A 16,317-nucleotide genomic window follows, 5' to 3' on the forward strand; every position below is an offset into this window, starting at 1 on the left:
AGAAGAAATAATAATATCAGTTTCACAAACTTTCAGAAAATAGAGAAGGAGGGAATCCTTCCCAACTCATTCTATGAAGCATTACCCTGATACCAAAGACAAAGACAACATGAGAAAATGATAAACCATGATCTCTTATAAATACAGATGCACAAATCTTCAACAAAATATTAGCAACATATAAAAAGGATTGTGTACCATGACCAACTATGATTTACTCTAGGAAAGCAAGGTCAGTTTAGTATCAGAAAAGCAACAAACATAACACACTGTATTTATAAAGAACAAAAACCACATGATCATCCCAATAGACACAGAAAAAGTCCTTTGAAAAATCCAAAACCCATTTATGATAAAAACTTCAAATAAACTAGGAATGAAAGGGAATTATCTCAATCTAATTAATCTATGAAAAACCTTCAGCTAATATCATATTTAATTGTGAAAGATTTAATGCTTTTCCCATAAAATAGGGAACAAGAGAAGGATGTCTACTCTTACCATTTCTATTCTACATTCTACTGGAGAATCTAGCAAGTGCAATCAGACAAGAAAAAGAAATAAAAGGCTTCCAGTCTGTAAAGGAAGAAGTAAAACTAACTTTATTTTAGACAATGTGATCCTATATGCAAGAAATCCTAAGAAATATACACATATGCACACATACCCTACTAGAACTAATAAATGAGTTTAGCAAGATTTCAGGATACAAAAACAAAATATAAATATCAACTTAATTTTTATATAAATAGCAATAAAAAATCCAAAAATAAAATTAAGAAAACAGTTTTTATAACAGCATAAAAAAGACTTAGAAATAAATTTAACCAAAGATATGCAAGAGATGCACAGTGAAAACTATTAAACATTGCTGATAAAATTAAAGAAGATCTGAATAAAAGGAAAGAGATTTCATGTTCACAGATTGGAAGATTCAATATCATTTAGATGGCAATTCTCAAATTAACCTATAGATGTAATCCCTATCAAAATCTCAGCAGGCTTTATTGAAGATTTTGACATGCCAGTTCTAAATTTATATGAAAAGGCCAAGGATTCAGAATAACCAAAACAACTTTAAAAAATAACAAAGTTGGAAGACTTATACTTCCTGATTTTACAACTCACTAGAAAGCTATAGTAGTCAAGATATTACGGTATTGGCAGAAGAGACATGAAGATCAACGGAATATAATTCAGAGTCCAGAAATAAACACATTTATGATAAATTAATTTCAACAAAGTTGTCAAGAAAATTCAATGAGAACAGTTATTGGGGTAATTGGATACCCAAATACAAAAAAAAAAAATCAATTTAGATTTTTAACTCACACAATACACAAAAGTTAGCCACTATGAATCACAGACCTACATATGAGAGACAAAGCTCTAAGATTTTCAGAAGAAAATCTTAATACTTTTGAGTTAGGCAGATTACTTAAATATGACATCAAATGCATGATTCATAAAAATTATTTGAGAAATTAGACTTGATTAAAGTAAAAGGTTTATGCTTCAAAAGGCTCTAGTAACATTAAAAACGATAAGCCACAGACTGCAAGCGAATCTCTTATCTAATAAAGGACTTCTATCCAGAATATATAAAGCATCCTTCGATTTTAATAATACTATAAACTAATTCTTAAAATGTCAAAATATTGGAATATTTGAGTGGGTAAACTGTAGTTTCTCTTGCTTAAATAAACTGAAAAACAATTTTTAAAAATATGTTGAAATAGACACTTCACAAAGGAAGATACAGGAATCATTAACAAGCACATGAAATGTGTTCTAATGATATATGACATCATCAGTCATAAGGGAAATGTATATTAAAACCACAAGATAACACTCTATATCTACTAGGATGGCAAAAAAGAAAAAAAACAGAAAATAAAAAAATACTGGCAAAGATGTGGAGAAATTAGAACCCTCATACACTGATGATGGGAATGTAAAATAGTGCAGCCACTTTGAAAAAACAATTTGGCAGTTTCTTAATATGTTAGACATCAATTTCCCATACAACTCAGAAATTGCACTTTTAGGCATCTACCCAAGAGGAATAAAAAAAGTTCACACAAAAAATTGTATTCAAATGTTTACAGACTATTATTCATAACAGTTTAAAATCAGAAACAATAGAATGTCCATTAACTGGTAAAGAGAGAGATCAATGAAGTGTGGTTTTGAAATACTAGTCAGCAAAACACAGGAATGAAGTACTGCACATGCCATAATATGGGAAGACCTCAAAAACACTGTGCTAAGTGGAGGAGCCACACAGGAGAGACCACCACACATGATTCCATTTACATAAAAGGACCTAAACAGGAAAACATATAGAGTGATCAAGTCCATCAGAGGTTCTCTAGGACTGGGGGGTACAAATGAGGAGTGACCTCAAATGGGCAGGAGACGGTGATAGAAATCTTGTTGGGTGATGAAAATGTTCCAAAACTGAACTGCAGTGATGGCTGTACAACTCTGTATATTTACAAAAAAAGTCACTGCAGTTAGCCTTTTTAAAAAGTAAAGAAATAATTAGTAAAAGATTGTATTAGGGAGAGAAAGAAGATAGTTTCCAACCTTTCCACAAAGAGTCCAGTCATCTGAAAATTCTCCCTCGTAGATGGTATCATCTTCAGAAAGTAAAACCCCATTTCCCTATGTGAAGAAACAAAACAAAAATCACAATACATAAAATGCAGAGTAACTTAAGAGTACATATCCCCCAAACCTTACATAATTTTAAAAGACAAGAAAAATAGTGCTAATGAGGCAGAACATTAACAGATAAATTTAAAAGTTAATTAACACGGAAGTTTTTAAAGTATCAATAATAACTATGTAAATATCACACTCACCATCATTTTATTAAGGTGAAAGTTGCCTTCATAGTATAATCCAAACTGGGTAACTACCACACCGTTCCCTTGACACACATCATCTTGCCACATTCCCATATACTTCTCCCCCCTTCACAGAGAGAGAAAAGTGGTGAAATAAAAAAAATCAATGATGATAAAGATGCAGTGAGGAAAAAACAATTATCACGTGGAAGATACCAACCATCACCCTAGGTTGGTACATGTTCAATTTTTCTAGTTCAAGGGGTTAACTCCATCTCCTCAAATGTACAACAATGTGATAAGAAAAAGCACCTTACTCAGAGCAATGTTCTCTCAGTAATTAAATATTATAGTCAATCTGGCATAGATCTGCACATACTCCATGTATTTTTGTGATAACTGTAAAAAATATAATTCTAAAAAGCTTGTCCCACTGAACTTTGAGATTAGAAGTAGACACTATACCTTGTTATATCATCAAAGACACCATATCCTGCTTTCTTATCCATTACCCATTGGCCAATGAACATACTGGGAGAAGAGGAAGTCAATTTCCCACTTCGTAGAAGACCATGACCATGACGCATGTTATCTTGAAAACATCCCTCAAATACTTCGCCAGAGGCATAACTGTGGTTAAAAAGAATGGATGAACATCACAAGCACATTGAATTCTGATGCTTATCTTTGCAAAGCTGGGGAATTCAAAATTATACTCATGTCTTAATGGTAATTATAATTATTTGTATATATGATTATTTTTCATCAATCCAAATCTTATTTTTGAATGATTGAGGTTAAGAAATTTAAGATGTCACAGGTGGTATTCTGTGGTAACATGGGCGGAAAATGTGCATTTACTTCCTTACAGGAAAATGAAATGAGTGATCTCTGAACAAATGATACGTCTGTCCATATAAGAGTGGTATAATAAATATAAGACAAATTTATAGGCAAGATATTTAGGAGATTTTATGAGAAAGTTAGGGTTTATAAGTTTTGTACAGTTTGTTAAGTACTAAATAGCCTAGTATTTTTACCTTGTGATAGATGAGAGGAACTTTAAAATAAGACTCCATGTAGTTTCAGTCATAAGAAGAATAAGTAACATCTACTCCTTGAAAATTTTGGCTACACAAACATTTAAGTTTACATGATTCTCAGAAAAAGCAACACCAGTCCAACAACCTTTCCAATGTTATTACCTATAGACTCCCTGACCACACATTTTTCCTTCTTTCCAATGGCCCACATAATGGTCTTCTTTGTTTAGTGCTTTGTTTGGGATTCGGTATTCTCCATACCTGTCAAGGAGAATAAAAAACAGCAGAAGATGCATTTATGACCTATTCACCTTTCATATGTATACACTTGTAAACACTGTAACATGGAGAAAAGAGAAAAGATTTACCCACAGGAGGAAAGGGGTATATGGAGTCTTGTTTAAAGCTATATCTACTACCTAAGCTACTTGGCAAGTCTTAGAGGAATAGGATATCAACCCCACTACACAGAGAGATTAAATGTTTTATCCCAAGTCCAACGAAAAACAGAAAACCTGGTCCTAGACCTACCTCTGCCACTTACTGGTCACATCACCTCGGGTAACGAGGTCCTGGTACCCAGTTCCTTCAACTCTATAGTAAGGGGGTAAATCAGGTTATCTAAAGTCTCTCTTCTCATTATAAAATTCTACTAAAAGGAAATTAAAAGATATCACAGAGGAGCGAGACAGACCATGCAACCCAAAGTTCCTGAGCAGGAAAATAAAGCCTCAAAACCTCTGGCTGTAAAAATCTGTGGGGATTGCAGTAGTGGGAGAAACTCCCAGCCTCCCAAAAGAGTTCATTGGAGAGACCCACAAGGTCCTGGAATGTACACAAGCCTACCTACCTGGGAATAAGCACCAGAAGGGCCCAATTTACTTGTGGGTAGCGGGGAACGTGTCTGAAAGGGAGCTGTCAGCCAAGCAAGTGGCATCTTTCCCTCTCTGACCCCTCTCCCACATATAGCACCACAATGCAGCAACATGGGTTGCCCCACAGTGGTGAATACCTAAGGCTCCACCCCTTACTACTTACTTAACAGGTACACCAAGACAAAGAAGTATGGCCCAAATGAAAAAACCCATCAAAGCTCCAAAAATAGAACTAAGCAAGAAAGAGATAGCCAACCTATCAGTTGCAGGGTTCAAACCACTGGTAATCAGGCTGCTCACAGTAATGGTTGAGTATGCTTGCAAAATAGAGGAAAAAGTAAAGGCTCTGCATAGTGAAATAACGGAAAATGTACAGGGAACCAACAATGAAGGGAAGGAAACTGGGACTCAAATCAACAATTTGGAGCAGAAGGAAGAAAACATTCAACCAGAACAGAACAAAGAAACAAGAACTGGAAAAAACGAGGAGAGGCTTAGGAACCTCCAGGACAACTTTAAGCATTCCAACATCCAAATCATAGGGGTGCCAGAGGGAGAAGAAGAACAACAAGAAGTTGAAAACTTATTTGAAAAAATAATGAAGGTGAATTTCCCAAATCTGGCAAAGGAAATAAGACTTCCAGGAAGTGCAGAAAGCTCAGAGAGTCCCAAAGAAGTTGGACCGAAGGAAGCACACACCAAGGTACATCATAATTAAGTTACCCAAGATTAAAGATAAGGAGAGAACCTTAAAAGCAGCAAGAGAAAAGGAGACAGTTACCAGTTACCTACAAAGGAGTTCCCATAAGACTATCAGCTGATTTCTCAAAAGAAAGCTTGCAGGCAAGAAGTGGCTGGAAAGAAGTATTTGAAGTCATGAAAGGCAAGGACCTACATCCAAAATTACTCTATCCAGCAAAGCTATCATTTAGAATGGGAGGGTAGATCAAGTGCTTCTCAGATAAGGTCAAGTTAAAGGAGTTCATCATCACCAAAGCCCTTATTATATGAAATGTTAAAGGGACTTCTCTAAGAAGAAGAAGATCAAAACTATGAACAGTAAAATGACAACAAACTCACAACTGTCAACAACTGAACCTAAAAAATAAAAACAAAAACAAACTAAGCAAACAACTAGAATAGAAACAGAATCACAAAAATGTAGGCCACATGGGGGGTTACCAGTGGTGGGGGGGAAGTGGGGGAAAAGGTATAGGGAATAACAAGCATAAATGGTGAGTATAAAACAGACAGGGGGAGGTTAAGAATAGTATAGGAAATGGAACAGCCCAAGAACTTATATATACAACCCATGGACATGAACTAAGGGGGTAGGGAATGCTGGTGGGAGGGGAGCTGCAGGGCAGAGGGGAACAAAGGGGAGAAAAAAATGGGACAACTGTAATAGCATAATCAATAACATATATTTTTTAAAAATAAAATAGAAAAATAAGACATTACAAAAACATTATCATACATAAAAAAATCACCTACTTGATCTAAATATATGGTAATCCTTATGGTAAAATAAGTTACTTCTCTAACATAATCCAAAATACTTTATTGCCATAAATTTATTATGTAAATACATGTAAAGGTTAGAAAATATGACAAGCTTATAGAAAAATAATGCCACTGAGTACCATAGGATAATGTGTCATGTAGGAGAATGTCCCTTTAGCATATCACAGAAATTAAATGATTTAAAACTTCTGAAAGGAACATTTCTGTATGTCCTTTGTGTAAAGAGGGCAATACTATCTCAACAGTCTTACCATCAATGTCGCCCAAGGTTCTCAGTCTTTACAACTGAGATGTAGATAGAAAACACAGTCCCGTTTCAATAGATGCAAGGCTGTGTAATTCGACACCACATGGCTTTCAAGGTGAATGATTTGCTCTAGGTAAATCAAGGCTGCATCCTAGATTCCTAGCTTTCTTCTTGTTCACACATCTGCCTTATAGGCCCTAATACAAGGTATGTCTTTCTACAAAACAAAAATAAAAATCTACTACTTGTCTTGAAAACGCTGAACACAAAATACCATTAATTTGTGACTGAAGTTGAATTTACCCTCATGTTTTACACAATTTTCTTACCCATCTTCCAAGCCATTCCTGAACATGCCAGAATACATCTTTCCATCTGGCCACTTCAAAACCCCTCTGAAATGTGTAAGCAAAGAATAATACATGTCAATTAATGTCTCAGATAATCATTTCTTTCTCAGTAATTGGACTATCATCCTCACTCGAGGCATAAATCTTTAATATTTTCACCTGCCATGAGGCTTCCCTGAAAACCAACGTCCATCATAGCTTGCGTCCTTTAGGCGAGGATCCTTGTAGAAAGTATATTTAGCACTGCGAGAAATAGGTGGTTCCTGCCTCTGAATGCTGCTGCCGCTTCCATAAGGTGGAAGATCAGATGTCCCCCTCAAAGCCTGATCCACAGCTTGGCTTATAGCCCGCAGCCACTTGGTCTAGGATCAAAATGTACAAATAGGCTTAAGGCAATAACTCATCAAGCACTGCCTTAAATCCTGATAGTTTTCCTCGGTGTGAATAATTTTTATGTCTTCTGATGCTTTCCTTATTAATTAGGTAATGCTGGTTGGCTCTCGGAATTCACTGATCTATGTTTTAAAACAAAGTCACATTTAAAAAAAAAAAACCCAAAAGCCTACAGTCTTAGGTTAATGGAGATTTATCTGACATAATTATGGATCATTAGTCAAGCAAGTATAATTTTTGTCTCTTCTTTACAACCATTAGAGACAGGAACATCTAAGTCAAAGATTGAAAGAAAATACTACAATTAACTAACCTTTTCCTGGGGTGTTGATGAAATGAGAGTGAACTGCTCCTCTGGTGTAGTTATCTTTAAGCCATTCCTAAAACATTCATATGGATAAATACCAGTAGGTATGACAACCTGTCATTACAATATCAATTCTCAAACATGAAAATCAACTTGTTTATTCAGAGAAGAGCAGAGGTCAATTAAACGCAATGCAGCTGTGCCCTGGGTTTGGGTCCCAGAGTGGAAAAAAGGACGCAGAGTTACTTTGCTCTGTGTTGCATAATGGGGATGTAAGCAATGGAGACGCCCTTCCACCACCTCTGATCTGTCGTGACTGTCACAACAGGCCACTTTACTGTCTACATGCTGGAAGGGTAAGCCTCATTTTGCAGAATGGGAGGCCTCCTGAGCTTTTCTTCATGTCTAAGGAAACAACCTGGGTAACAGAGGGAAAGAATTAGGGTGGAGGTGGGGGAGGAGGATACACTTACACACCACCAGCTTCTTCGGAAAGTGGCTCTGCCCATAGCGTGGCCAAAGGGAAAACATGGTGTGTGGAGAACTGAAACAAAGAACATGGAGACACATCTGAGAAAGCCCACGTGGGCCCTGGGGTCTCTGGTACATAACCTGTTCCAAATGATTAAGTCCACAAGGGTGTCACCATTTCAGCCAAATAGTTCCCATTACATAGCTAACCCTAATGGGGCTCCCTCTGTCTGTCGCATGGACCCTGTCACATGGCTGATACTCATTTCCAAGATGTAAACTTAAAAAAGCTCCCTGAAATCTGTCCCATATCAGAAATGCAAACTAAACATTCTCATTTATTCAACAGCTGCAGCGAAATCACAATAGATATTAACACAAATTGATGGTATAACTGATTAAGTAAGTACAGCACCCTACTTTCCAGCGCCTTTCTTAAGGTTAGGAATCCGGCCCACCTGGGCATGGACTAGGGCATCATTAAAGAGAATGAACCAATTCACAGAAAACCTCCCGGCGTGCTGCAGAGATAAGGCTCGGTTACTGCTCTCACACAGCAGTCGACGCTCTGGCTTCCTTAAGGAATCCTGGAATTAAAAACAAATATAAAATAAAATAATCAAAATTATCTTAATATGTAAAGAGAAAATGAAAAATACACAAATCACATTTAGAGAAAACTCGGTCATAGATTAGCTTGGTGTTAAACCTAAGATTAAATATAATCCAAACATTTCATAAAAGTAGCACCCAAAGGAGATTAAAAAGAAGACAGAAACAAAGGAAGGTGAGATACACATTCAGAGAGAATTCCTGGGAGTGAGGAAAGGTGTTGATGTTTTGAACATCCATCGCTGTGGTCCTTAGGCCACCCTTAGAAAGGGGCTCATGAAAGCATTATCATCATGAACAAGTGAGGAATGAAGAAAACGGTGACAGTTGCCTGTTTGCTGAGGTAGTGACAATTGGCATGGTTTACCGTCATTTTTCCAGGAAAGGTCTTCCAGAAGCCCAGTGTGTATTCTGCTTCCTTCCTTTTCCTGCCGAGATGGAGAGCGAGAGACTCATAACAAGAACTGGAATCCTGCAGTTTCTGGTATTCTGGAGATGTCTGGAGGCCAATATATTAAAAGGGGGGAAAATAATATAAAACAATTGTCCAGATTCTGTAGCCTCAGTGTGGTTTATTATTAAATTTAGAGAGGAAATCCAGCCTATGGATAGACATGGTATACTAAATACAGCTGAACAAAAAGCCCATTGGCCCCAGAAAATTCTGTAACATATAGGTACATAGGAATAGAGAAATCACTCAAGGGCAAAAGAAACAAATTAGCCTGTATCAGTGAGGAGAGAATCAGAGAACTCAGCACAGACCAGAAATTCTCCAATGTTTTGGTCTCAGTATTCCTCTGTTTTGCTTATGTGGGTTATATCTATTGACATGTACCATATTTGAAGATGTAGTTGAGAAATAAAAATATCTTTAAATACAGTAACATTTTAAATAAAAAATAACTCTATTTTCAAAAAAAATGTTTAGTGAGAAAAGTGGCATTTTTCTACATTTTTCCCCAAATCTCTTTATTGTCTGGCTTAAAAGATGACAGCAGGATTTCCAATTCAGCCACTATATTTAATCTTTTATGGTTGAATATGTGAAAATAATCTGGCTTTATAAAAATATATGGTTGGGAAAGTGAGGAGTATTTTAATAGCCATTTCAAATAACTGTGGATAGACTCCTTTGAAACTGCACCAAAACTTGTTCCATAATATCTTAAAGAGTAGCTGAAATGCAGAATCTGAAACTGCATTGACTGAACTTTTTGCACTCTGTTACATAAAAACCCATTGGTACATCTTACATTTTGAATAGAACTCTTACCCATGCATGATTTTGTAACATGTAGATTGGACATTTGGATATTGGTTCACTGAGTTATGCAGATCTTCCAAATGTTGACACAAAGTCACATGTTAGTTAATATTGCCAATCTCATCACTTTAAGTACTGGGAAATTGCCAGGCTCACAGTGATATGTACATATGTTCCACATCTTAATTTTTGTTTAAAAGTCCAGATGTTATCATTGGCAACAAATATTGTCAGTTTTCTCCTTGAAGTGACGGGCTCAGTACTCAATTTTGAGCAAATATTTGTCAAAAACCCAAATCTGAATAACGTTTAACTGGTCTTTCAAGTTAAAAAAAAAAAAAGTAGCTCTCAACTCAATCACCATCTTGTGCTTTCCTTGAGCAAACCCCACACTTTGGTACGCAGCAGCGCTGCTCCAAGTGGACTGCCCATTTCATCATGCGGAATATTAGAAAGCTGTGTACTTCTAAGTGTGGTGGTGAATGTTAACTAGCCTTACTGTGGTGATAATCTGCAATGTACACCTATCTCAAATCATCATGCTATAATCTGAAACTAATATAATGTGATATGTCAATTACATATCAATAAAAAATGTATACTCGATGGTTGAGGTTAAATAAAATTAATTTTTACTGCTTCATCAAGAATATTCTGAAGTGAATATTTAGGGTGATCATTTTGTAAGTTATGTAAATATCTAATCACTATGTTGTACATTTGAAACCAGTATTATATTGTATGTCAACTGTAATTAAATTTTTTAATTTAGAAATAAAAAAAGAATTCCTAAGTGAAACTGCATATTTTTTGTTCATGTTTTTTAACTGCAAATACATGGCAGCAAAGAACACAATGACTATGAGTACAGTTGGTGCCTCTACTGTAATTCACGCTAAGGAGCCAGCACTTTTACTCATCTCTACTTTGCACGGTCAGTACAAAAGACAGCGCACTGAGGAAAGCAAATGTCTTAGTACTGTCCTGAAAATAGTTTGACCTTGAAACCCTCCCACAAGGGTCTTTGGAATCCTAAGGGGTCTGCAGAACCAGTCATGGGATAGGACATAACTGCTGGGCCTTGTGGGGAGTGAGCAGAAGGTAAGATGAAAGGATGATCTTGTATGCTCATGAGTAATTATTTTACATTCCCCAATTCTTATTGGGGTCAATCATACTCATTTTTTTCCATCCATTTAAGAAACATTTAATGGTTTCTACCACAAATAGAATATTCTGTTGAGTTCTAGGGATAAAAAAATAAGTAAGGAAAAGGCAGACAACTGTAATTGAATAACAATAAAAATTTTTTAAAAACAGTAAGGAACAATGTCTGTGTTCTGGGAATTTATAATTAGGCAGAGAAGATAGAAAAACACAGCATACCAGAATAATGCAGTGTTTTTTTTTTTAACAGACTATCTATCAAAAAGACAACATAGTAAAGTGAACAGAACAGACTCTGCTGCCAGAGTATATGGATGTGAACTCTAGCTCTACCAATTCTCAGCTATACCTCAATCCTCTCGTCTGCAAAGGAGGTAATAATAATATCTACTTCACAGGGTTGATGTGGAGATTAAATAATTATATATAATATATATATAATATATATAATAGAACAGCACCTGACACATGAAATATATTTAATAAATATTAGGTATTATTTTTACCTAATTATATTTACATATAAATCTAAATTGTGTCTTAGATTTAATAAATAACCATTTGAAGTGATAGAACATAGCCATGTGTTTTGAAAAAACTTCAACAGATGATTTTGATTCTCAACCCTTAAGGACCACTGTCATAACTTGATAAGAAAATAATGGAGAGATAAAGTAGTAGCAAAGCGCAGAGGAGGGAGTAACTAATTCTTAAGGGATGGGAAAGGAAGGAAGTGTGATATAGTCAAATAGGGCTTCATTTTCATGAGAAAATGACTTTTGACCCAGGCCTTGAAGGTATCCCATGTAGAGGATGGAAATAGGGGTGTCTCAGGAAAAAAATATAAAGCATATGAGAGCCGCCTCCAGGGAATCTGAACTAACATGTAGGACTCAGGGTAGATGAAACAAAAATGGGTATCTGACTGTGGAGTCTGGATTTTTTTACACACAATTCAGGCTTTGAGACTGGAAATAGTACAGTATCAGACTCTTTGAACATTCCAAGTTGATCTAGGAGGGATGATTTTTTAATTAATTGAGGATATATTAAGGTAAAATCTGTACCTCATTGGGTTATGTGGGTAGTTCAAACTTACATTCTAAGACTAAGCCAGTTTGGGTCAAACTAAAGAAAAGGCCTACAGGGCCACAGTATGATCAAATGTAGAAAGCCCACATCAGCTCTTGGGTCACTCTGGAGACTGAAATCTATCCAGATAAGGAGACAGAGACTTAAAGATCAAAAAGATTCTAAACTATAAGGAACCCTGAAGTCATGGCAGCTTCTCTGGAGCCCTTCAGACAGGAAATGAAATGAAACTACACATTTCAGTACAATTTCAAAGATAAATGTTTTAGGACCTGCTTTATCATATACCTATATACTAGAGCAGTGCTAATTTTCTAGGATTCCACCTAATTTTATATGGAAAGTAGGCCAGTTAACACATGAGGAAATCCTGTAACACTGTGATTTCTCACAGCATAGGCCACGGTGACCCAAATACCTGGTATGAATCTATCCTGAGTCTAGGCCAGGTGTTAACGCCACTGCCTTACAGGTGTGTGTTGTTTATACAGAAAGCCAGGGTTGTACAGAGCTCCAGTAACTTGTACTCAGTGTGCACTCAATAAACTTTGACAACTCTTCAATGAGCAGCACTCATACTTGGCTCTCAACTTTAGAACACAGTTTCATAAAATGAATACAATTCCTCTTGATGACATCCTGAGAGGAAAGTGAATCCACAGCAAAGAAAACTAGATTTACCTACAGTTACATGTTTTTCTTTCATTTCCCTTTATTAACAAAAATGAAGTTAACTAAAAATGTATAATTATTAAATTAGTGGAGTTCCAGACTGTGGGGTGGCATAATCCAAACAAGCAAAATATAATCCTTGGCTTCCCAAGTGTCCAAAGAGGGTATACATGGGAGCTTACCACTTCAAAACAAGTAGCAAGCTTTAGCAAAACTTCTGCATAATTATGAAGTCGTCTGGTTGGCAAGAAAAACAAAGTATTCAGTATTTCTATCAACTGGGTGTTTTCATCAGTCACTTCTGATAAATCTTGCAACAGCTCCTGGTTTTTATTTAGGAAATCACTGAAGGTAGGAAAAAAAAAAAAAAAGATTTAGCTAATCCTCTTGATAATGACAACATGCATGATATTGATTAAAAACGTTTCACTAGGTCCTACCTTTTTCAGATTTTTTCACATTTTTAGGTGTTATGAAATGGTAGATGATGAATACAATAAAATAAGCCAGATCTAATTAAAACAATTTCCCTGTCTATAATGAGATATTTTAAGTACGAAAAGTAGCAAATTGTAGCAATAGCAATTCTTTAACAGAGATGGTTAACCACAGACTTGTGCCTCATGTTCTAGGAAATAAATCATGCACCCCACGTTTTCAGGGAATAATTGGAGACCAGCTAACATCATTACATATTAATTTCCAAGCCAAAAGTAACAGCAATAAATGGCAAGGCTAACTGCTCTAATCAGTTGTGCTAAACAGAAATACTGGAGGAAAAACAAAGCACGTTGCTCCAACAAAACTGGCATGAAATAATATTAAAATACTTCCAATTTCTTCCTTTTTTCTTTAATTATTGATCACCTAAATTTAAATTTATTATAGGAAGAGTTATAAAAAACTACAGGTACCAGTACTACAATACATAATAATAGAGCAAATGCTATGCAAAGATTTCAATGCTGAGATCTTCAAAAGCATTTTAAGCTGAAGCCAGCATTTAGTTGTTGTTGTTTTTTAAATAAGATTTTATTTATTTTTAGAGAGAGGGGAAGGGAGGAGAAAGAGGGAGAGAAACATCGATGTGTGAGAGAGACATCCATCTATTGCTTCTCACACGCCCCCAACTGGGGACCTGGCCCGCAACCCAGGCATGTGCCCTGACTGGGAATCAAACTGGCGGCCTTCCAATTCGCAGGCTGGAACTCAATCCACTGAGCCACACTAGCCAGGGCCAGCATTTAGTTTTTATATTCAATTTTATATATAAGTTCATCATTAAAATTTTACAGCAGATTTTAATGCTGATCAATGCCCACTGAGACTATACTCACTAGACGAAAACACTTTTATAAAAAAGCAAGAATTAGTATGACAGAATATTAAGTATCTGCTACTTAATGAGCAATAACTGTGTACTAGGCCCTCACGTGCTTTACAAGAATTATACTATAATTCTTAGCTACAAGGCCTCAAATAAGACAATGTCACACAAGAAGACTATAAGGCAAGAATGAATCATTTTATAATCCCTTAAAGAACTATGAAATAAAGATATGTTTAACTCAGAAATTATGACATACTATTGTAGAAAGATGGAAAAATACATAGTAACTTCCAAGAACCCAAAAGTTTAATGGTACAAATTGGATTCTTTCATAAAGCAACTAAGAGATCTAAGACAGTGCCCTGGGGAACATGGGCCAGATTTTTATTTATAATTTTTTGTGCGAATGTTCCTACTTCTACCTCCATGTTCTGCTGCTGAGCTCATCTGAGGACACTCGCTTATGCCTTCCAGAAGTGTTCTGCTCTGACCGGCTCCTGAGAGAAGGAGGTGCTACATGGTGCACACACACTCCTCTGACCACATTTCCCCTGAATGCCGTGTACTAGACAGAAATGTCCCAGCTGTTGTGAACCCTGTTACTTCTCAGGACTCATTCATTTCCTTGCCCACAGACTTTCCCAACAGGGGCCCTGGTATGCTCTAAGGAAATCTGAACCAGAGATTCTGCTTAGCTTCTCTTCTCTTGGGAGTTTTTGATCGAATAGGGGCAATACTACTCTTTGCAAGTGTCCATCAAAAGGTGAATGGATAAACAAAATATGTTATGTATATACAAAATATTATTCAGCCATATAATGGAATAAAATTTTTCGTATTTTCAACAATATAGATGAACCTTGAAAACCTTATGCTTAAGGAAGTAAGTCACACACAGAGGACAAATATATGATTTCACTTATAGAATAGGCAAATTCATAGAGAGGAAACAGAATAGTGGTTATTAGGGGCTGTGTGGAGAGAGGAAAGGTAAGTTATTATTTAATGGGTACAAAGTTTTTGTTGGGGATACTAAAAAAAGTTTTGTTTATAGGTAATGGTGATGGTTCATAAAACCATGTGAATATACTTGATGCCACAGAAGTGTGCACTTAGGAATGGTAAAATGGTAAGTACTATGTTATGCATATTTCACAATACTAATAATACTATTATTAAAAACCCTAGAGAATGATCACACCACTGGGCTAGCCTAAAGTAAGCAGCTAAGTGATAAAGCAGCTAAGTGATGAGAGCTTGAGCATTATTACCCAGGATCCACCACTGCCACGTGAGCTCACCAGCTGTGCCCTAGAGGTCCTCAAACTGTGTCCTTTTCAAATAAATACTTTAAAATATCTTTAAATATTGACTTCGTAAGTAGAAGTTGAAAAAAGATATTATTACTGCCTTTAGTATGTAAAACCCTGGGGTTCATAAACCACTGCTTGGGAAATGCTGCCCAAATCCAGACTTAACATCTGCTGCTATGGCTCGGAGTCACCCGGTGTTCATTAATTGCTTTCCATCTGCCCAGGCTCTAGCAAGAGCCTTTCATTTATATCATATGATTTATCTGCTCTCACAAGAAGTCAGGTCAACTCTTAAGTACAACATTATGAACTCAACTCTGAAATACTAGAGGAAAGTTAACAATAAAGTATAGTAAGGCACCAGGGTCAGCAACTGCCACAGTCCTTTAAGTCCAGAAGCCTCCCCTTTTAAATTGCCATAAGTATCCACTTATTTTTGCATTCTCCTGTAATTAAACTTGCTTTTCTTCAGGAATTACTATTTGTAAAATAACTATTCAATTTCTTTCTGCTTCATTTAATTATTGCTTTGGCAGTCATTTTCTCCTATTTTCTTCAAGATTCAGCATTCCACCTACACTTTTAATATAATTGTAATATATTTAATATATATTATATTAAATATACTTGTATTTAATATATTGTACAATATATTTGTACAATATATTTAATATCATTATAATATACAGACAACTGCAAAAATACCAAAGTAATAAGCCCATCCATCTGTTGCTTACAAAAAAATATACAAAAATATAATACAATGTAGACAGGCTGAAAGTAAATGAGTAGTATGGTGTCA

The 16,317-nt window shown here is 35.9% G+C and overlaps 1 protein-coding gene across 5 annotated transcripts in view; it reads right to left on the reverse strand.

Annotated features, from left to right (window-relative positions):
- ALS2 (alsin Rho guanine nucleotide exchange factor ALS2) overlaps nucleotides 1-16,317 on the reverse strand; it is a 74,866-nt gene that overhangs the window by 13,517 nt on the left and 45,032 nt on the right. For 4 of the 5 annotated variants that reach the window (XM_053918944.2, XM_024563856.4, XM_053918943.2 and 1 more), the window contains exons 13-23: nucleotides 13,055-13,217; nucleotides 9,042-9,173; nucleotides 8,521-8,649; nucleotides 8,065-8,135; nucleotides 7,598-7,664; nucleotides 7,051-7,253; nucleotides 6,871-6,936; nucleotides 4,058-4,156; nucleotides 3,318-3,482; nucleotides 2,868-2,979; nucleotides 2,590-2,667 (exon numbers count right to left, since the gene is read on the reverse strand). In XM_053918944.2, the coding sequence (XP_053774919.1) occupies nucleotides 2,590-2,667; nucleotides 2,868-2,979; nucleotides 3,318-3,482; nucleotides 4,058-4,156; nucleotides 6,871-6,936; nucleotides 7,051-7,253; nucleotides 7,598-7,664; nucleotides 8,065-8,135; nucleotides 8,521-8,649; nucleotides 9,042-9,173; nucleotides 13,055-13,217 (1,285 nt within the window). Of the gene's footprint in view, nucleotides 1-2,589; nucleotides 2,668-2,867; nucleotides 2,980-3,317; nucleotides 3,483-4,057; nucleotides 4,157-6,870; nucleotides 6,937-7,050; nucleotides 7,254-7,597; nucleotides 7,665-8,064; nucleotides 8,136-8,520; nucleotides 8,650-9,041; nucleotides 9,174-13,054; nucleotides 13,218-16,317 lie in introns of those variants that run through there. The other variant, XR_006655997.2, reaches the window with a different exon arrangement.

This window comes from Desmodus rotundus, chromosome 2 (genome assembly GCF_022682495.2).
Source record: "Desmodus rotundus isolate HL8 chromosome 2, HLdesRot8A.1, whole genome shotgun sequence".
Classification (NCBI taxonomy): domain Eukaryota; kingdom Metazoa; phylum Chordata; class Mammalia; order Chiroptera; family Phyllostomidae; genus Desmodus; species Desmodus rotundus.